The sequence below is a fragment of the Leuciscus leuciscus genome, assembly GCF_965113295.1.
Source record: "Leuciscus leuciscus genome assembly, chromosome: 1".
In the NCBI taxonomy this organism is placed as follows: Eukaryota; Metazoa; Chordata; class Actinopteri; order Cypriniformes; family Leuciscidae; genus Leuciscus; species Leuciscus leuciscus.
In genome coordinates this window covers 60,299,612-60,322,408 of record NC_138725.1, presented here as the reverse complement: position 1 = coordinate 60,322,408, position 22,797 = coordinate 60,299,612, and the positions used below count along the sequence as shown (strand labels likewise).

The window sequence follows — 22,797 nt, the reverse complement described above, 5'->3', positions numbered from 1 at the left end:
AAATGTATTTCATTTAATCTTGTTGTGTTGCATAAAAGGAAAGACAGTAACGTGCAAAGACCTTCACCCGTATTATTGGAAAATAAAATAAAACGGGCTTACAACACCACATCTGTCATTGCCAGAAAGTCAGTCAATCAGTCTTTAAATCCTTGCAGTGATTGATGCTTCTGCCTTTTGTCTGAAACAATTGACCACCTCTTCATTCCACAGCGTGTTGAAATAGAACTCTTTGTTTTCCACTTCACCACCCAGTTGTAGATACAATAGCGAGTAAGCAGGTAAGACCCTGATTCAACAGGTGAAATTATTAATTGTGTGTGGCGAGGCCGAGGGCCGTGAGAGAAAGGCGCGAGGCCGGTGGTGTGATTACTTATGAGCGACACCTGTGCGACGCACCGGTCTCGTATCTCTCACGGAGGAGCGGAGGCATAAAAGAAGGAGCGATGACAGTGAAGGATGAGAGAGGACCAGGGGCTTCATTTATAACCGTTGCGTACGCACAAAACAGGCCCTAAAAGAAGCGTATGCCACTTAGGTATATATAGCCAATATACAATATGTGTGTGAACGCACATATAGCTGCGTTCACACAACAAGCGAAGCGACTTTGTCACTGCATGTCGCCAGTGGCTGGCGGTGAGGTCACTAGTGGGCGTTCCCATTACTGGTTGCCTAGTAGCCTATGTTTGTGAGTGACATTCACGGATGTTACTCCATGTTGTAGACAACAAATCCGTTTTCTTGCCGCTACAAACAAATGTAACCTCCTCTAAAGGGTAAGTACACACTAGGTTCGGATACTCAACTTAAGGCCAATATATTCTAGTGTGGCACAATCAAAAGTTATTGATAACCACAGAGATCACTATTTCACATGAACTGTATAGAAATGTAACAAAATAACACAATTGTAATCACCAGAACATCAATAAAGTGTGGTGCACAATCAGTGTATACAGTACAGGTCAAAAGTTTGGAAACATTACTATTTTTAATGTTTTTGAAAGAAGTTTCTTCTGCTTATCAAGCCTGCATTTATTTGATCAAAAATACAGAAAAATGTAATATTATGATATGATATATTATTACAATTTAAAATAATTGGTTTTCAATTTATTATACTTTAAATGATCATTTATTTCTGATGCAAAGCTGAATTTTCAGGATCATTACTCCAGTCTATCACATGATCCTTTAGAAATCATTCTAATATGGTGATTCATTATCAAAGTTGGAAACATTTCTGCTGCTTAAAGGTGCATTAAGCAACTTTTCATGTTAAAAATACCCGTTTTTCTAACCCATACATGCTTAAACAATTGCCTGATGGGCTGAATGAGCCCTTCTATGATCTCTGCGATTGCCTCTATAATCCTGTACAGTAAAATAAATAAGAGGGATTCGGGACGGAATCGACTGGGCGTGACGTCATGCGCGTTCACGCTCACCTGGCTATGTCTGGCAGGTTTGTGTATTCGCCGCCATTATCCGCATCAGCGAAGACAACTCAAGCGACTTTGGCAAAAGTAGAAGATGGATTCAAAGAGACCGGCTTCTAGTTCATCCCAAACCCCAACGCAAACTCCACGTAACCGCGTGCACAACTCTGGTTGCAGTTTCGCGTGTCGCCAGAAGGGGGAATAGTTCTGCAAAAACTCAGAGACTTGCGCAATGCACCTTTAATATTTTTTCATAACCTGTAATACTTTTTTAGGATACTTTGATGAATAAAAAGTAAAAAAAAAAAAAAAAAGAAGAAGAAAAAAAAGAAGCAAATGTTTTAAAAATAGAAATCTTTTGTAACAACAATATACACTACTGGTCAGTAATTTGGGGTCAGTAATTTTTTTTCTTTCTTTTTTGAAATAAATCAATACTTTTATTCAGCAAGGATGTGTTAAATTGATCAAAAGTGATTTTTTTATTTTGAATAAATGCAGTTCTTTTTAACCTTTTATTCATCAAATGTATTAGGCAGCAGAACTGTTATTAACACTCATAATAAATCAGAATATTAGAATGATTTCTAAAGGATCATGTGATAGACTGGATGTCACATGTGACACTGAAGACTGGAGTAATGATCCTGAAAATTCAGCTTTGCATCACAGAAATAAATGATCATTTAAAGTATAATAAATTGAAAACCAAATATTTTAAATTGTAATAATATATCACAATATATTTTTTTTTCTGTATTTTTGATCAAATAAATGCAGGCTTGATGAGCAGCTTCTTTCAAAAACATTAAAAATAGTAATGTTTCCAAACTTTTGGCCTGTACTGTATGTGTATCAGTTTTTTTCAAGTTCCTCAATCCAGTCTTTCAGATAAAAAAAAAAAAAAAAGTTTCCTTTAGTGGAACTCAGTTCTGTCTTTTGATTCCAAAGAACTGGTGAAGCAACATCAAAAATCAGCCAAAAAAAATTACACCTTTGTTATGAGTCAGCAGTGAGCGGCTGCTTAGGGTAAAATAGTTGCACTGCACCCTCTGACTATTTCAGAACTGGCTAGATGTGATTGTGAGCGCACATTCACGACGTGACGTCTCAAAGCGACACCGGTTCCTTAATGAACGAATATTTGAAATGATGAGATGCTGAGAATAATCAGAGATTTAAATTAATTCATAATGAATATTTATGATTATTTTGTAATCAGAAACACGATCTAAATTTGATTATCATTTGAAATTGGAGTCAGATTAAGCGCAGAGCTAAAGTTAATATTGAAACTGAATTCCAATAAATTAAGTGAACTTCACTGGAGCGTTGAAAAGACATACACGCATTATCCCTTCGCCCAGGCCATTGGATTTCCGTTGTTGTCACACTTCTTTCCGGCAGCCAAAGCTGCATAACATGACGAAAGTGCAGACCCGCCGTCTGGGAAAGGGCCTGAATCTTTCAGACCTTTGACCGGTGAGTGGATTCTAACTAAATTAAACACCCCTGAGTGGTCATTGCATTCAAGAGGTCAACAAACATGTCTGTGATTGGTTACATTGCTCACTGCTGCAGAAACATGAAGTGAAACGAAACATTTGACATTCTACTGATGGCAAACACAAATGCGCACTGGAGCTTTTTTTTTGTTGTTGTTGCTTTTTTACCAAATCTGTTTCATCAATAAGATATTACAGTATCAACTGAGGGTTCTCTTACTTTTGTTTGAGAGTGCTTCTAGCACTGGATAAAGTGTATTTATGAGTTATGTATTTACCAGTCACTGTCCGGACTAAAAGTATAGTTGACAAACATTCCAATTATCCCAATTAGTGTTAAGAGTCATCTGTATTAGCTTAATTTTTCACAACGGAATGTATTCAATATACCATTTAAAATAATCTGTCAGAATGAATGAAATAAATAAGATTAAAAAAAATAAAAATGCAATGATAAGGTGACTAAATAACAGAAAATACATGATTGTCCTTAAATAGTTTAATCTCTCAATTATTCCTTCAAAATGTAAGATATGTCCAAGTTCATACATGTAAAATATGAAATAAATCAGTTCAGCATTTCATGGTATATATAATAATAATAATAATAATAAAGAAAAACAGGAAATCCAAAACATGTATACAATTTCACTTCCATACCTCAGACAAAATGAATTAGACATGCTAAGTTTTTCAGTTTGCTATACAACAACACCATTAACCATACACATAATTAAAAATTAATACATTTATGCACAGGAACAACCTTCATGCAAAGTTTAACTTAAGATAAAGAAATACAGTTCCAGCTGCTTCAGTGCTTGGAGGCCTATAAAAGACTTGCTCCAAATTAAAACATACAAATTTCAGTTCAATCTATAGTGAATTTTTGCCCACTCTGTAAACATTTTGCGCATTTCTTAGATGAAGTAAAAACCATTATTGCACATAACAATCATATTCATACCACTGCACTCTCAGAAAAAAATTGCAAAAAATTTACTCTAAAACATTCACAGTATACCTTAAGGTATGTATTGCTACTCTAATATGCAGCTTTTAGGGATAAAAACAAAAGGTACAAATATGTCATTTCAAGGGTACTGCCCCTGTGACATGAACCCCTAAAGGTACAATAAAAAAAATCTGAGTGTATATATTTAATGAGGGGCATTTATTTTATTGCACAACAGAAACCCACAGTGATAAATTATAAAAGATGATATATATTGAAAATAATGTTTCCCTTAAATCAGTTCTCCTCCTGAAGACAAAAACTTGGTTACAAATATTTGTTGATGGTTGATTCCACTGATTGAATGGCTGATTGTATTAAAATGCAAGTAAAATGTCACACAATTTCACTTCTCTTTTCTGTACCCAAACACTTCTTATGTGAACATTCTTCATATCCATTCTTTCAATCACTTCGACGAAAAGTCCCTCAGTACTTGATGCATTTCAAATAATTCTTGAAGTAATGATGGGCCAATTTATTTTTTCCATCATTTCGTCCTGGAAACCTAAATTTTCTGTAATTGCTTTGTTTGCGTTTCTTCTGGTGGCCGACTGCAAGTCCTTTGCAAGAGGCAATCAACAAATCTCCGAGACCATCAAGAAAAAACTCTGTGGGGTTTATGTCAGAGAGACAGCAGAAGATGAGCAATCATAAAAAGATACTCAAGAAGTTTAAAGGGATAGTTCTCCCAAAAATCAAAATTATCCCATAATTTACTCACCCTCAAGCCATCCTAGGTGTATTTTTTTCAGCCAAACAAAATCTGAGTTATATATAAAAAAATTGTTTTGCTCTTCTAAGCTTTAGTGAATAGAGCCTGAGTTTTTGATGCTCCAAAAAGTGCATCCATTCATCATAAATCTAATCCATACGACACCAGGGGGTTAATAAAGACCTTCACCGAGTGGAGATCGACTATTTTTGAAAGTCAAAATGCCGGCGGACACAGTTTACAGTGTTCAAAATCTTTCTTTTTAGTAAACTCTGTGTACACAAACAATGTTCTCAATGCTCGAGTTCACGTGTAGAGCCCCTGGTGATACTTCGAGCAAAGTTTCATGTTGTGTCGAGCCTTCTTAGTGTTTTAAAAATAGCGATTTTTGATGCTGTCATAGAAGTGCCCCATGCACTCCCATTCAAAAGGCAATTTGACCGAAAACGAAATTACAGTAAAACTTAAAAGTGGCATTTCCATTCTAATTATGCTTTTAAACGAAAGTTTGCCTCGGGTAGATTAACAAAAAGACCCTAGGTTGCATTTTGGCGAGAGTTACCCTTTAAGATCAGACAACCTCCGCAATTATTACTAATGACTAGAGGTCACCAGGTAATACTTATCCCTTGCGAATAGGGCTTAAGACAGCGCTACAGGGAGACAAGAAGGACAGCTGATCATCCTTGCAGTGTCAAAACACGTGTAACCATGTGTCCCCGCCAGGTATGTTTGAGAACTAGCAAGTGTCTTGGTGGAACATCTCACAGCAAGAACTGGCAAATCTGATGCAGTCCATGAAGATGAGATGCACTATAGGACTTAAAGCAGCTGGTGAACACACCAGATTTGTTCTGGACGGTCTTTTGCCATCATTTGGCACCGTAAACTACTGGTAGTTTACAGGGGTGGGTTGCTTCAGTCCTGAGGGGTACACTGATTTTACACACATTTAGCGCTCCCTATTGTTGCGGGTGTATTATTGACATGTAAAAGTCTAGAACCTGAATATAAGACGACCCCATTTTTTCAGATGTATTTCCAAGAAATACATATTCTGAATTATATTTGGAACAATGCCGTATATATCAGAAACCTCCAGTTTCACAGGCAATCAAGTGTGCAAAGCATAAAGTAAGGTAATAATCTGAAATGAGAATCATGTATTTTAATCTGAAACCCCGAGATGTTTGGGATTATTTTTGTGCCTTTAATATTGAATGTAACTTTTCTAGAAACAAATGAAAATATAAATGGACACTGAATAAAATGTCTTTGAAATGAAAACTCTGGAAGCGCATTTGTAAGTACTGATCAGCGAAAGAAAGAGGAGAAAACAGTTAGAAAAGCATGCAGTGTATTATAAACAGAGTCAAAAATTTCACCTGCGATTAATTTTTTTCCGGTTTCAAAGACATTTTATTCAGTGTCCATTTACATTTTGTCCAAAAGTTACGTTCAATATTAAAGGCACAAAAATAATCTGAAAGTGATGTACCTACCAGTGTGAGCCACCCTCTTCAGAAACGGATCAAAGCCAACCCGTCGCACCGCATCTGTCCGTGCCAGGAAGTAGTTGACGACCCCGTCTACAAAGAAGCAGTCTTTAAAGCCTGGGACTGATTGATGCTTCTTCCTATGAAAACGTCTGAGACAACCACCCTCCTCTTCATCCCCTTCCTCGTACTGAAGGTGGAAATAGAACTGATTTTTTCCCACTGCACCACCAACCTGGAAAGAAAGTGAGTGAAGACATGTTCCTATGCCTGAAATGATCCAGTATCATTACTGCATTCTATTGAACAGTTTAATAGCTAGAAAACACATAATCTTTCCTGCATCCAGTCAGAATAAACACTAATACAAAGCTGAAGTGATGGAGCAGAGACCATTTCCATATCTGGGAATGAACAATTGGTCTCATTCACTATTGATTTTGTGAATTATTCATGTTTACGCACAGGATAACTTCTCTTGAAACATTTCCACATAATTCACAACATGTGCATACACACAAAATTCTTCTTAACCTCGTGGTAGTGTTAATAAATTGAGTATCCTACAGTAATTGAGTGACAACATGCCGCAGTTAGTAAACTGCATAAAACACTGCATATAGAAATGGTTTGCAAACATACAATGATCAATGGTTTGCAAACATACATGTAGAAAGATCCTCAAGCAATACTATGTGTGCAGTCCTGAAATCAAGTTCAAACAATATACAAATACAGCTCTCGCTCTCTCTCTCTCTCTCTCTCTCTCTCTCTCTCTCTTTTTATATATATATACACACACACACAATGAAATACATTTAAGAATATCTATGTATGAAATGTAATCCTAACACGTTTATAAGGCCACCAACAGATTACGTTTTTTTTATATATATGTGGTTTCAGTTGTTCCTACATTTTTCGTAAATTTAAAATATGTTTTCATATTAAAGTTATTGAATAATCAAAATTTGTTAGTGAAAACGTTTGTACATAGATATAACACACAAAGTTCCTTATTAAAAAAAAGCATCTCTTTACTGACCACATCCAGTTCTGGAACTTTCTCCATTATCTCCACAAAGCTTTCAATCCGTGAATTGTTATTGAATATGTAGTCATCATCAACCCACAGGAAGTATTTAGTGGTGACTTGAGAAACAGCCAGATTCCTCCCTGCAAACCAGCCCTAAGTAAACAGATAAAGAGAAATTCTGGGTTTAGCTCAGTAGGCACCCACAAAAAGCCATTTTAAACTCCTGCCTCATTTTCTTTGAAAAAGCCAAATTCAAGATTTTAGTGAGGCACCTATACACTGGAAGCGAATGAAGCCAATTTTTGGTGTATTTAAAAGCCAAAATGTGATGCTTACAAAATAATTGTATAAAAGTCTCTACTGTTAAAAATTGTGTTTTATATCATCTTTAGTCATTTTACAGTAAAAGTGTAATACGGGTATTTTCACACTTGAAAAGGGTCGAATGGTTCTGAGAATGGTAAAGAACGGTTCCAGTTATATTTCCAATTGAGCTTGGTTCGGCACAGTACAATTAAACGGTTCGCTGACCGTGCTGGTATAATAAATGTAGTTACTTCGCCACTCATGATTGGTCACTTGTCTGTTGCCTGGCTATCAGTTTCTCTGTAGCTGGCTAAGCACACTATTTGAGTGTCATAAAAACACGAATTAATAATACAATTAATAGAAAATTGGCTACTCCAGTTGGCGCGTTTTCCATCTCCGTTTGCCATTTTTTCCCCTCAAACACTGAAACAACCGTTTATATAACATACACTATTACATGTTTCCATAGCTAACCAACGTTAGATGTTTCTATAGCTAACCAAAGCATATGAATATGAGGCACACGACTGGCTGTTGTTTGCGAAGCATCTAGCCCATATCATTCCCTGCAATGTTAACGTGGAGATAACGGCGCAAAAATAGTGCTTGATAACCCTGCTCCAGAGCAGAAAGATTCTCTATCCGGGGTTAAAAGTGGGGTTTAGAATTACGATAACACAGGGTTGAGCGCTGTGTGAAAAGCCCTTATATGTCACTGTGGCCTTAAAAAAGTATTTACCTGTGCAGGAGGCATGATGTAATGCTCTACGTTGTTGCCAGTCACCTTTTCTGGTGTCAGACTGTCATCTGCAACAATGATCTTGATTTTGGGGTAAACCTGTCGGATACTGTTGATGAGGATGTTCAGCTCTTCATATCTCAGAAAGGTCTTGGTTGTTATGGTAACCTGCGAGTTAATATCTAAGTTGAGAAAGAAGGGGAGGGTTATTGACTAGACCAAATCTAGATTTGTGTGTGTATTTATTTTTTGTTATTTAAAAAAAAAAATTGTGGTCTTACCTGTCCCTGGGTCGTACAAAACAGGAACTGAGGGTCTCTTGATCACAATGGGAAATATCGCCTCATAGGCCTCAAAAGAAAAATGAACTAAGGAAACAAGGAAACGTGGATTTGGATTTTTTATTTAAAAAAAAGGTAAGTTGGTAAGTAATTCAAAATTTTAAAAAAAGTAAGCTGACTTGACAGCTCAATAGTTACATATTATAGCTCACACCCAGTCTCTGAACTTAATGGACACATAGGGCGCTGCAGACATTACCCAGATCTTTAGTCTTGACATGGTAGATAGTGCTGGTGTAAGTCACTCTGGACAGCAGATCATTGAGTTGTGTGAGGCTGCTAGATGAGATGCTCAGTTCACTCTGACCCTGTCCATCCACCTGCTCTCCATCCAGAACATCCTCTACTGAGAGCACTCCACTCTTCACACTCAAAGACACCTGTTGCACAAAAGTGGTTGATTAATGGACCTTTGGTGTGATATTGATTAATTGCCTCATTGCTGGACACATCTCCTGCAAAGAAAGTAACCAGCTGTCTTGAGTTTGCATTTCAAAAACTTGAGTTTGCATTTCATTAATTTTGACACCGTTTGCCCTTGCAAAGCAAAATGCAAATGAAAAGACCCTCCACCTTTACTGAGAACATAAAACCAGAGAACCCCAAAGGACCTCACAAATTTCAAAACAAACCTTATTTAGTCTTCTTTTTTGTGCATGCAGAGCCAAACCTGTGAAAACGGGCAGTTTGACAATTCAGGTCACATTAAAGGATTAGTTCACTTTCAGACACATTTTTGCTGATAATTTACTCACCCCCATATCATCCAAGATATCCATGTCTTTCTTTCTTCAGTCGAAAAGAAATTAAGGTTTTTGAGGAAAACATTCCAGGATTTTTCTACTGAGAATGGACTTCAATTGCAACCAACTATACCAATGTTCAAAGAAGGTTCAAATGTCCATCTCAATGTAGCTTCGAAGTCTCTAGAATGGGCCGACTGATTCAAGCTGATAGAAGAGCAACTTTGACTGAAATAACCACTCGTTACAACCGAGGTATGCAGCAAAGCATTTGTGAAGCCACAACACGCACAACCTTGAGGCGGATGGGCTACAACAGCAGAAGACCCCACCGGGTACCACTCATCTCCACTACAAATAGGAAAAAGAGGCTACAATTTGCACGAGCTCACCAAAATTGGACAGTTGAAGACTGGAAAAATGGTCTGGTCTGATGAGTCTCGATTTCTGTTGAGACATTCAGATGGTAGAGTCAGAATTTGGCGTAAACAGAATGAGAACATGGATCCATCATGCCTTGTTACCACTGTGCAGGCTGGTGGTGGTGGTGTAATGGTGTGGGGGATGTTTTCTTGGCACACTTTAGGCCCCTTAGTGCCAATTGGGCATCGTTTAAATGCCACGGCCTACCTGAGCATTGTTTCTGACCATGTCCATCCCTTTATGACCACCATGTACCCATCCTCTGATGGCTACTTCCAGCAGGATAATGCACCATGTCACAAAGCTCGAATCATTTCAAATTGGTTTCTTGAACATGACAATGAGTTCACTGTACTAAAATGGCCCCAACAGTCACCAGATCTCAACCCAATAGAGCATCTTTGGGATGTGGTGGAACGGGAGCTTCGTGCCCTGGATGTGCATCCCACAAATCTCCATCAGCTGCAAGATGCTATCCTATCAATATGGGCCAACATTTCTAAAGAATGCTTTCAGCACCTTGTTGAATCAATGCCACGTAGAATTAAGGCAGTTCTGAAGGCGAAAGGGGGTCAAACACAGTATTAGTATGGTGTTCCTAATAATCCTTTAGGTGAGTGTGTATATGAAGAGTTCAGATGCAAAAGCCTCTAAATGCCATCTGAAATTTTCTTATAGAATGATCATTTTTATCAAGCTCGTATATTTAAATTCAATAATTTAACTTAAATGGCAATGAAGATTACCTATTAATTATCATTTAAGTGAAATTACTGAACTTAAATATACATGCTTGATAAAAATGATCATTCTATAAGAAAATTTCAAATGGCATTTAGAGGCTTTTGCATCTGAACTCTTCATATATACTTTCTTTTTAACCACAAATGCTCGTCGTGTACAATCTCTGAGATGTACCACGCATTGCGTCATCACGTTGGAAAGGTCACGCGTCACCTATCTAAGTTATTTGTCTGTGTACTCCGGTTTAAAAAGGGAGGGAAGGGCGAAAAATGTCATCTCATTTTCTCCTCCAACTTCAAAATCGTCCGACATCTTTGTTTTAATTTATTATTATTATTAATTTTTATTTTTGTCGTGACCTTTCCAACGTGATGACGCAATGTGTGGTACATCTCAGAGATGGTACAAGACGGGCATTTGTGGTTAATAAGTATATATATACAGTATATATATATATATATATATATAATCTTTTTTTTTATTTTATTTTTTTATGACCGATCGTTTCGCTAGATAAGACTCTTATTTCTCGATTCTGTGTAGAAAAATCCTGGAATGTATTCCTCAAAAACCTTAATTTCTTTTCGACTGAAGAAAGAAAGACATGGCTATCTTGGATGACATCGGGGTGAGTAAATTATCAGCAAAACATTTTTTGAAAGTGAACTAATCCTTTAAGAGTAAATAATTACGAATACAGTTCTAAAATTATTTGAAAGTGCATTCTTTACTGGTCACTACATCTCATCTTCTAATTCAGTTTGAAGATACAGTAAATGACTAATTTTAAAAGAATATCCGCATGTTGTTGCACACATGACGTTTAACATCTAACATCCCAAAACAGATCGAGTGTCTTACAGTAAACACATCTGAGATCTGAAACATGTATTACATGAAGGAAAGAGTTTTACCTGGGATCACTCTTTTTGTAAGAGGTGGCACTTCGAAACCCTGGGTGGGATATTGGAGGGGCGAGTTGGCTTGGGAAAGTAAAAGTGAGTCCATCTTTGTCCCCATTCTAAGAAATACAGAATTATAACTTTTAGAATTAAGCCAAACCAAAATTGATTAAGGGGCAGGAACTGGAATGCACTTTTGACCTGAGCTGGTATTTCTGGTATTCCTCCGACCGACGTCTCTGAAGATTTTCCAGTTCATCCACTTGCACATTCTGCGCAAGTATAGCAAATCCATTACAGGAACAAGACGAACGATTTTTACTGGCAAATGGCCCAATGCTGAGGTCATATGTGAAAAAATTAGGGCCATAATAAGGAAACATTGCACAGATAAGACATTATTTAAAATGATACAGAAGTAATATGTTACAGAGACTAAGTATAGTATTCTGAATAAATAACCAACCACTGACCTTTGTTTAGGAAAGACTCTATATTGGAGGTACCTTTTGCTAAAATGACAAAAAGGTCACACGTGAAACAGTTTTTCCAATTCCACAAAAGGAAGAACAACCAAATTGAAAACTGACAAACAAATATGACAGAGACGCGTAGTAGGGTCATACCCTAATGGAAACAATCTGTTTGTGACATCTGTAAAATCCAGAAATCCATATTGTATACTGCATATACCCAATACCGTAATACTGAGCCCAATCAGGAATAACTTGAGGAGAAAGTTCATTTCTGGAGATTATCTGAAAGGAAGATGTGTAACCAGACAACAGCAAACAGTCAAAAGCAGTGTAATGTAATACTTTAAAAATGTAATATAAATTTAAACTGAAAACAAAACAAAATGATGAAGAACATATTTTCAACTTGTTTTGTATTGACAGATACCTTGCACATTCAAGTTTAAAATGGCCGCACCCTCTCTTACATTAACGTGGAAAAATGAACCCTTTCATGCATGACTTATGACAACCTCAGACATTTTTTATTTTTTCCTTATATGTTTTTATTGCTCGTAGGGCATGAACGATTTTTCAAAGAGATTTTCAGATGTCCATTTGAGTGCGTGCTGATCGCGATTACGAACAGGTGGACAGGGTGCAGGAATGAAGCAGGGGAGAGAGAGAAAAACCCTTATTAGATGATAATTCTGATTAAGTTCTAAATTGACAAATTTCTACCGTAGCTCTTCTCTGAGAAATGATGGACATCAAATCAAGTCCCACCCAACATCCCTCTGCTAAATGTTAATGAGTGTCTGTGTGTAATATAGAATTATACACAGACATATTAATATTTACATATTTAATTACCCATATTCTAATTGAAGATATGTCATAATAGCAACACTATGAATTAAATGTTCAAAGTTCAATGACTCTCAGTGAAGTAAGCGGTCACATATTTTTCTCTCTGGATTTAATTTGGCCAGTAAAAACGTTGCCTGTAAGTACGAAGTCATACAGTTATCTTAACATCTAGCACTAAGAATACTAGTAATGAAATCCTTTGTTAATGAAGTTAACAAAGGTCGTATGAACTGTCGTATGCAAATTGAATGTTGAAGCAACTGTCCTGTTGTCTTTGTATTGTATTGCGTCATGTTTTTTTTTCCTCTGTACAGCACTTTGGTCAACGGAAGTTGTGTTTATTTGTGCTTTATAAATAAACTGATTGATTGATTGATTGATTGAAGTTGAGTTCGTTCTAAATGTGTATTTTGATCACATGTGCTAAACATTAGCTTCGTAATGTAATTTCTCATAGAAGTTAGCATTAAGCTAGTGCATTTGTTTTTATATGTTTTAACAGACTATATTTCAATATTGTTCTTGAACAACGTCTGTATTTGAATGAAATACTGAAATGTATTGTTCTTTGCAGTTTTACAGTGCTCCCTGAGTAAAGTTTGGAAAGGATACACAAGCTTCATTCTTTGTCTTGGGGAAACTGTTAGCTAGCTGCCGAGCTGATGTAACAGGCCATACACACACAGAAGTGGGGCAGAACACCCTCATTAACAAATAGACAGAAAAAAATGTATTTTAAACATATAGGCGTACAATGTCATAATCACTATTTTCCAGAGACATGAAATTAGATCAATTAATCTCAAAACTGTTTTGGATGACTAAATGTCGAGAGCGCATCCAAGTAGGCTAATGCGCGAACACAAATCTCTGAACTCGCAGGCTGATTTTCTACAATGTCGCACTCGAACTGGATATACATTTTATGGACTTTTTTATGGACTTAATGTCCAATTTTAGCCTTTACACATCAGCTTGGATACTTGTATGGTTAAAAAACTGCTAATTTCAAGACGCTGACGTCACATCAGATCGTAACGTGGGTCATCCGTTCAGTAAGACCCTCAAAAGTACAAGACGTTCGGGTAGACATTCGGTTTGACGTTCGATCGGTCGGTTGGATGTTTAATTTAGGCATGGGGTGCGCGCCATAAATGCGGACAACGACGCAGAAGTATAAATGAAAACCAACACGTTACCCATGCATCATTATACACGTAAAAACTCATTTTCAGCTGCAAATATGGCTTGACCCAGAAATTCTAACAAAAAAATTCTGACAAAAGGTTTCTCTGGTTTACAGTAGTATCAGATGTACTTAAAAACATACTAAAAGTTTACCAAAGTTTGACTCTAAGAAAGGCCCCATTTTCAAAATGGTGGCCATCAGGTCCTCAAAATTACCTTTACTCCTTTGTATTCCTCCTAGACCAGGAATACTGGTACCTGATACATGTTTGGACCATGTAATATTCTAATTAGTATATCTGCATGATAGATAAGTGATTACAAGTACAATTATATATTAAAGCAATTGGTTATAAGCATATTTATGCGAAAAATAAGTACAATTTCCCTTAATTAATTGCATATTTCTCCTTTCTCATATCGTTTTGCCTAGTGTTGGTGGTTTCTGTGGTTCATAACCATTCTTTTGATTCCAATAAAGAATAAATTAATTAGAATTGTGTGTACTGTAAAATTAGACAAAACAGGGCTGCCATGTGCATGTGCTGATTGTCTGAACCCGTATAGAATCACGCCAATTCATTGGCTGATGGTGCGGGCGCATCCTCAGCGGCGCTACGTCACTCTTATACAGTGAACACGCCATCTGCTCCTCAGATTTTCCACTGATGAAGAAGAAGCTCCTTCGGCAGCAAGAGGAACTTGGCAGTGAACGCGTCTCGTTCCCTATTCAGAGAACATGGGTTACGCAAGTAACCCGAAACGTTCACTCGACGCTGCGTAGCGATGACGCAATGGGAACGATAGACCACACACGCCAAGCTAAGCGCTGCCAGATCTGGCCCAACAAGGAACTATCCGACCAGACCAGACTCAACCCTAGGCAACCAGTTCATACAGAAAGAAGCTGGGAACCAGGGGAAAGAAGCTGGGAACTTGGATCTGGGAACAGGGGAAAGAAGCTGGGAACTTGGATCTTAATCCAAGATATAAAACCTAATAAAAGGAAGGAAGCTTCCGCACCTCATAAGCCAGGGAAATTGCGTCTCACCCAATGAGAGATCCTGTGCTTACAGGTGGCGAGCCCGCGCGGCCAGCCCCAAACCATAAGAACAACTGAGACCACTTGAGTCACTTGCCAGAGCGGTCCACGTATGCCTTTTAAGCCTGAACAGGGCAAAGCAAATTATGTTTCTCCTCCTCAGCAGAGGAAAAAGGAGGGGGACAGAAAGAGTGAAGCACGACCACTTGAGAGCGGAATGATGTGGACAAAACTTAGGTCACAACTTAGGACACATAACCAGGTCTAGGCCGTAGAAACACCTTCACAAGACCTGGGGCAAATTCCATACAAGGCTCACTCACAGAAAGAACCTGCCCTACAACAAGACTCAAAAAGCTTCCACTTATGGCACTTTTCCACTACACAGTACCAGCTCGACTCGGCTCGACTTGGCTCGACTCGGCTCGACTCGACTCGCCTTTGTTTGGTTTTCCACTGTGTAAAAGTTGTACCTGTACCTGCTTCCAGGTACTTTTTTTCGTGCCACCACCGGCGAGGTTCTGAGCGAGCTGAGGTGATACTAAAATGTGACGTGAAAACACGGCAGACTGCTGATTGGTCAGAGAGAATCGTCACTATTCACTGCGTCATCATTGCACGTGTCAGACGGAGTATCCTGAATAAAAAACAGCAAAAACAAAACCATCCAAAAACAGCATACACTCGATTTCCTCCATTGTCCTGTGTGTGTGGGTAGCGGGTGTGTTTCGCGTAGAAGATTAAGTCACGGCAGTTTCCTGCGGCTTCGCTATGACGACCAGGTACTATTGTGGAGGTACTATCTTATTGGAAAACGGAGCGAAAAGCGAGCCGAGCCGAGTCGAGTCGAGTCGAGTTGAGCTGGTACAGGTAATGGAAAAGCGCCATTAGAGAAATTCAGCCATCTAGTAGAAGGCGCACGAGCATTATCAATGGTCTCCCAAACATCAGTGGGAAGACCAGATGCTACTGTTGCTAGCGATTGCCTCATATTGGCCACACCCACAGCCTCCATATCTCGGATCGAAGATGCCAAATCCTGCCCTGGAGCTGAGATAGCAGATCTCCCCCGATAGGAATCTGCCCGATAGGAGCTCCCCTCCACCAGGGAGCTCAGTCCCGGGAACCACGTCCGGGAACCACGTTAAGAATCTTCTATTTTATTATTTTTCAATAAAAAAGCCGTTCTTTAATGTCATTCACCATCGTTTTGAGGCTTTTAATTTAAAAAAATTATAATAATTATTTAAGTATCGGTTCAGGCACCGTTTAGGCACTGGTACCGTTTTAAAAGTATCGATTTGGCACCGGTATCGAAAAAACCCAAACGATACCCAACCCTAGCGCAAAGGCAACTGCGCGACACTCTCAGCAGGTGGAAGGCAGAGGCTGCTGCCATGAGCCCCAGAAGCCTGTGACATATGCCCACCACTACCTGATGGCTGAGCCTGAAACCGGAACTGTTTCTGGACTGGAAACTCGAGCAGGGGCCAGACTGGCCTGCATCGAGAGAGAATTGAGTTAGACACCCAGGAAAGTGGTCTGCTGAGAAGGAGTTAAGACACTCTTCTGAGCATTCAACCTGAGAGCAAGAGACCGGAGGTGGTGGAGAAGGACGTCCCTGTGAGGACACGCCAACTCTCTGGAATGAGCCAGAATGAGCCACTCGTCTAGATAATTTAGCACACGGATGCCCTGGAACCTCAAGGGGGCCAGAGCTGCATCATGCACTTGGAGAACGTCAACAAAATGCTTTCTCTGTATTCAGGTTTGACTGTAGTAATAATGCAAAAACGTGTACACTTCACATCAAATTTATTTAAAAAAAATTTGTATAAACCTTGGCAAAAAGTTTTATTTGAGAATTTCTAAAAAAAATACATTCAAATCCATATCTTAAAAGTAAGTAATTTGGTCCAAAAACAACTTCACAAGTCTCTCCATAGAGATACACGCATCTAGTGGTAAACCCATGCAATAACATGTTTTATTTAATTTTCTATCAACAGGTGGCGCTAATCTGACTTAAAAAAAAATTATTTAAAAAGCCTAGTCTCTATATTAATCTGAAATACTGCAATAATTGAAGAAATATTTTTAAAAATTAGAATTTTTTTTTTTATTATTTTCAATCGCAAAAATTCACCATAAATATTGCATAAATATTAATAAGTACCATCAAATCCACTCAAAATACAAAAGAAAAAATATTATTGAACAAAAATAAATTGCATTGGTTTTACTGGGGTAGAGAAAGTTAAATTTGTAGGTGTCCGGTCACTTCTGACTGGGAAGATAACACATGTTGCACCCAACACAATCTCATGAAAGTGCGTATCTATAGCAATGATATTTCTCGTATCATTTATATGAGACCGGAGGTGGTGGAGAAGGACGTCCCTGTGAGGACACGCCAACTCTCTGGAATGAGCCAGAATGAGCCAATGCAAAAGAGTTTTTGCGTTCAAATTTGCGGGTGGGACATGTCCCCACCACTTTTTGCTAAGGTCGATATTGTCCCCACCACTTTTGAAACATCTCGCGGCACGAATGTACCAATACAAATAAACAAAACATCTCCAGTTAACTAGCAGAGCATTCATTTAGTTCGTTTGTTAAATAAGAGGCGACCTAGCGCTGAAATGTGTTGTTTCTGAAATCAAGTGATCAAAGCGCTCGTTGCCGCTGCGATCAGTGGCGCAGATACTGTGTTTGTTTGTGGCTCGCGCAGTCTTCACTCGGACGCGCGCTTCAATCCGTTGTTGAGACTCTCTATTCGTTCCGGTGAAATTACAAAACAAATTGCACACAAACGTGTCTCTGCCTGATATAAAACCACTGATAAACATAATCGGTTTTGATAAAAAAAAATATATGCGGATTAGAACCCAGAACCTCTGACACGCTTGGCAAAAGTTCTACCCCTGGACCATATAAATATACGTATAAAATTGTCGGATCTATGTATTTATTCACTTGAAAATTCTCGCCACTAACAACATATAATTGGCCTTATTAAATGACAAATTAAACCCAATCAATGTACTATTTAAATCGATTGCTGGACATCTTAATCTTATTTTACATACATCTGTTTTATGATTTAGCATTGTGTTACCCCCCCACCCACTTACCCACTTTTTAAAACAAAGTTAGGCCACTGCCCCTTGGGTAGGATTAGGGGTGAGGAGGGCGTGCGTATTACACGCCATAAAGTGCGTATCATATATGGGTGATTCTTTAACTATGGTACTTTTCTTGTCCCTGGACGAAATAATAAAATCTAAAAAACATCTCTTCTTTTTTGTTTTTGCCACACTTACTTCACCCCAAGGGGAACTTACAAAAAATGTATCATGGCTCAATCATTCTTTTTATTATATAATATGAGGCCTTTTATGCATGGTTTTTACTGTTTTCCCTCTGTCCCTAAGTCAGACTTTGTACCTTCAACCTCGCTTAATTCTAAATTAAATATTTAAATAATGTAGATTTCAAGTAGGCTACAAATGATAAAATAATGTCTAATTCAATTATACATATTATATATTGCAATATTTATTTACATTTTCCTATATTTTTCATAAGTAGAACCCTTGTCCCTTGGGTTCACTGTCATTTCCACCACACTGTACAAAATAGAATCCTGGGATCATTGTTTTAGGGTTGTATACTTAGTAACCATATCAACAGAAACTCCACAGTGGAACACAAGGCTGGGTGAAAGGGTGACCTCTTTGGGGCTAATGAAAAGAAGAAAAATCAAGGTAAATATTACTAAAACTGAGAGTATGTTTATTAGTCGTCATTTCCAAACGGCTCATATTTCACATGGACGTACAAATAACTGGATACAATTAATTTAATAATGTGTAATTTGTGTATATTTAATGCTAACTCTAAAACTAATATTAGCAGGCTAACTTATATTTTAGAGAGAAAAGGGGGAAATGTCATTTCCACCACAGTCATTTCCACCACGGTGTTCATTGTGGTGGTAAAGACAGGTTGTGGTGGAAATGACATTGTTCGTGCTAAACAGCAAATTATTTGGGCTATAATACTATTTATAATACTATTTGCATGTGTTTTGATGGCTTAGTTGCACATCAGCCTCTTCATTGGACCCTGGTGCATCATCCTATACATTGCAACCAAGTGGCAAGCCGTTGTGTTTTGATTTTTCCCCCTCCAAGCCAAGATGACCAATGGTCAGTCAGAAATGCCAAGATGCTCTGGAATATCCACCCATTCCTTCTATCCTAGGAGACTCTTGTAGGTAAAAAAAATATATTGCAGCATCAAGCAATATCTAATGAGTCCTATCACAGTTACATTTTCCAAGTTTTGATTTTAGATTTTAGAAAAATCTGATTAATCATCTGTCCACTGTAGTGGACCTCATGCATCAATGGCTATATTTCAGCTACAGTTCATACTTATACTGTGAATATTGTTTTTGAAAATACTTAATTTGCAGTGACTTTTTTGACTGTAAATAAATGTTTTTGTATTATTAGAATGTAATTTTCATTGACATCAAAAAAGTAATGTGATTACATAATGCACGTTACTTGTTATGCGTTTCTTTAGTCGTAACATCAAAAAGTAATCTGATTAGGTGAGGCACATTACTTGTAGTTAATTACTTGTTAGATCAAAAAATAATTTGATTAGGTAATGCATGTTACTTGTAACACATTACTTTACTTGTAACATCAAAAGTACTCTGAATGCGTTATGCATGTTACTTGTAATGCGTTACCCCCAACACTGATCATTTCAGATGAGATTGAAAAAAACGTATCGCTAGGTTTTCTCAGAGGAGGGCTATGATAGAAATGTGTCCGTCTTGAACATAATCAGAATTCTCAGCTAATAAGGGTAAATCTCCATACTCTGGTGCACTGGAGGGAGCATCTGAGTGGTTTCCACAGTTGTACTTTGACAGGCTGTAGAAAATTCTGATGGAATCACGTCTTCCTGTTCTGATATAAAAGACACGCGAAGTGCAACTTGTATGAAGTTCAATTGCCTTTGCAATATTTCACATTTATATATTTTTTTATAGCCTATATTTTATAGTTTTCACATGATTTGATATAATTTTATTGATTAGTTTGTTAAATACATATACTGTATCTGTTTGATTATTGTATTACGGTATGTTTAATACAGTATCTCTTCAGTTTAAACTATAAACGCATGCTGTCAGCTCAAGTGGACATCTGAAAATCTCTTTGAAAAATGTGTAAAAAAAACAGTCCTAGTTCAGCATGTAGAAAGCAGTGAAGAAATGATTTGCTGATTTTTAACACATATTCATGTTTTTTTCATTTTTTGGATTGTTTTTCATTTAAAAATATTGATATGTTTTTGTTCACTAATGCTGTTGCTTATTGATTTGCTCTGGGTCACCACATAGAGCAGTAGAAAAATAGTTTTTAATTGGAAGTTGCCTATCTATGTCATTTCCGCCACACACTGTCTTTTCCGCCACGCCATGTCATTTCCACCACAACACATATTTTAAAGTAAAACATATAAAAAACATACAATCAAAACAACTATATTCAGTGGTGTTGATAATTGTGCAGTTATGGGTAAGATATGTGTATACACTTTGAGAAATACATGATTTTGAGCTATGATAAGTAAATGAAATGTTCCAGTGATCTAGTTTTAGGTGTTTTTTAGTGTAAACATTGTAAAATCTTTACAGTTACATTTCTGAAAAATAAATAAATTACAATTTTGATCAGAGACGTGTGTGCTATTTAATCAAATATATTTATAACAGAAGATATTTAATTATTTTCTCTTCAAAACACATGTTTTGCTATGTGATGGAAATGACGGTTTTCTTGGACTGTCAGATAAAAAGGGCAATATATATATATTATTCAATACAAATCATCACAGCCAACTTAAGGGAAGGTTTCTAGACAGATTGAGAAACCAACTGATACTAAAAAACTGTTTGTAGAAATGTTTTTATTTTCTGAAACTGTCTAGCTCAAAGAGTACCATAGTTGAAGAATGACCCATATACGCAAAAACTCTTTTTAGCGTATAAATCATGCGAGAAATATAATTCGTGCTATAGATACGCGGGCTCGTTGCACCCAAATGAAGAGCACCTGAGGATTTTAAGGACACCTGATACTACAAAAAACAGCTGAGAAACCTTTTGTTAGAATTTTTTTAGGGTTAGGTTTTTTTTTCTTTTTTTTTAGCCGCCTATATAAATTGCACGATAAACAATGCGTGCTACAGAGACTAATGGCAAACCACAACTGACAAGTAAACTAATTTGACTTAATGAGATACTTTTTACTTAGGCTAAATATTTACAAAAAAAATTATTAGTAATTATTTAAAATAATAGGCATATAGATCATGCTGCACTGGCAAATAATGAAAAAAAGAAACTCACCTTAAATCTTGAGAATTATTACCGCCGAGTCCGGACGCTGTGATAAAGGCTACCCAATACAGGAGAAATGACAGTGATTCTCTGAACTCACCTAACAAGTATAGCTAGTGGGTACAGTTTTCTTTATTGTTTTGGCTCAGTGGGGTTGGTCAGGCAGGAGCCAGAAAGCAGTCTGGAGTGGCATGTTGGAGTGGTGAAATGTTCATTGTTTCAATATGAACATGAGTTTGGCTATAAAGTACTAGACTGTTTTAGTGCCTATACAACACAAGCCTACTGGATGAATCTCACAATTTTTGTCTTATTCTTCACCTTCAGGAATGTTAATAGAAAAAGCTCAGTCAGTTCTTAAACAATTCTCGGTGTCTTTTAAAAACGTGCAAATGAAAATTGTATGTTTAACATTCTACTACTTGTCAAAATATATTAATTGCTACAGTTCTATCATAACGAAACTGAACCAGTACAAAGGGGGAAAAAAGTGTTTTCTTTTGTCCAAGAGTGTGAATGATAAAGGCAGCATTTGGCAGCACATATCATAATGTAAAATACATTATTTTTTACACATTTAAATGTGATTCATAAACACCAGAAAATATTCCTCATCCTAACTTCCTGTCAACCCATTTGCACGTTGCAAATGTCTTTTCCATTGTCTCTCAGGTGAGTCAAACTTACCCAAAATGTTATTTGAGACGACTAAAGAATCATAATCTCTGTTTATTCAAATGACTGAGCCGTCACAGCAGAAATGCAGGTTTGACTGCAAAATGCAAATGCCATTGCTTCACACTTTGTACATCAGTTGTCATTGATTTGCATCAAAAGAATTTCATTATGCTGCTGTTCCATTGAAGTGAAAGAAATCTTTATGTTGTAGCACTGAAATCCCAATTAATTAAGTGTTTGAAATAGGAGAACTCATCTTACTGTTAAAAAATATTTTCATTATTTGTTATCACAACCTTTTACCTTTTGTCAAATTAACTTAGATAATTAATGTGGTTCAGATTTTGAGTTTCTATTGATTAAACCAATTTTTATTGCATTTACTCAAATTTCAATGAACTCAAAATTAGGTAACCAGGTAACTTTTTTAAGTAAAACCAACAATTTATATATATATATATATATATAATATAATTATTTTTATTTTATTTTTACAGTGAAGGCTAAATAAATTCATTTAGTCTACTCATCTTCATGTTGACACTTTTCTGGAGAAGAACACAAAAGATTTGGTAAAATGCTCAAGCTGCTTTTATCCCCATACACTCTTAAAAAGAAATGCTCTTTATTGGCATCCATGATTCCATAAAAATGTATTCAGGAGGCTGATTCACAAAACATTTGATCTTACCACAAATAGTTCTCCTAAATAGCAGTAAAGGTTATT

At 37.1% G+C, this 22,797-nt stretch overlaps 1 protein-coding gene across 1 annotated transcript; it reads right to left on the bottom strand.

Annotated features, from left to right (window-relative positions):
- Positions 1-4,092: 4,092 nt before the first annotated feature.
- LOC309509372 (beta-1,4 N-acetylgalactosaminyltransferase 1-like) lies at positions 4,093-21,503 on the bottom strand. The gene is made up of 12 exons (XM_082184032.1): positions 21,402-21,503; positions 12,037-12,168; positions 11,884-11,922; positions 11,612-11,749; positions 11,423-11,529; positions 9,231-9,268; positions 8,798-8,978; positions 8,539-8,625; positions 8,258-8,439; positions 7,219-7,362; positions 6,180-6,408; positions 4,093-4,573 (listed from the first exon to the last, which is right to left on the bottom strand). The coding sequence occupies exons 2-12, from the start codon at positions 12,153-12,155 to the stop codon at positions 4,392-4,394; spliced, it is 1,446 nt and encodes a 481-aa protein (XP_082040158.1). The 5' UTR covers positions 12,156-12,168; positions 21,402-21,503; the 3' UTR covers positions 4,093-4,391.
- Positions 21,504-22,797: the final 1,294 nt, after the last annotated feature.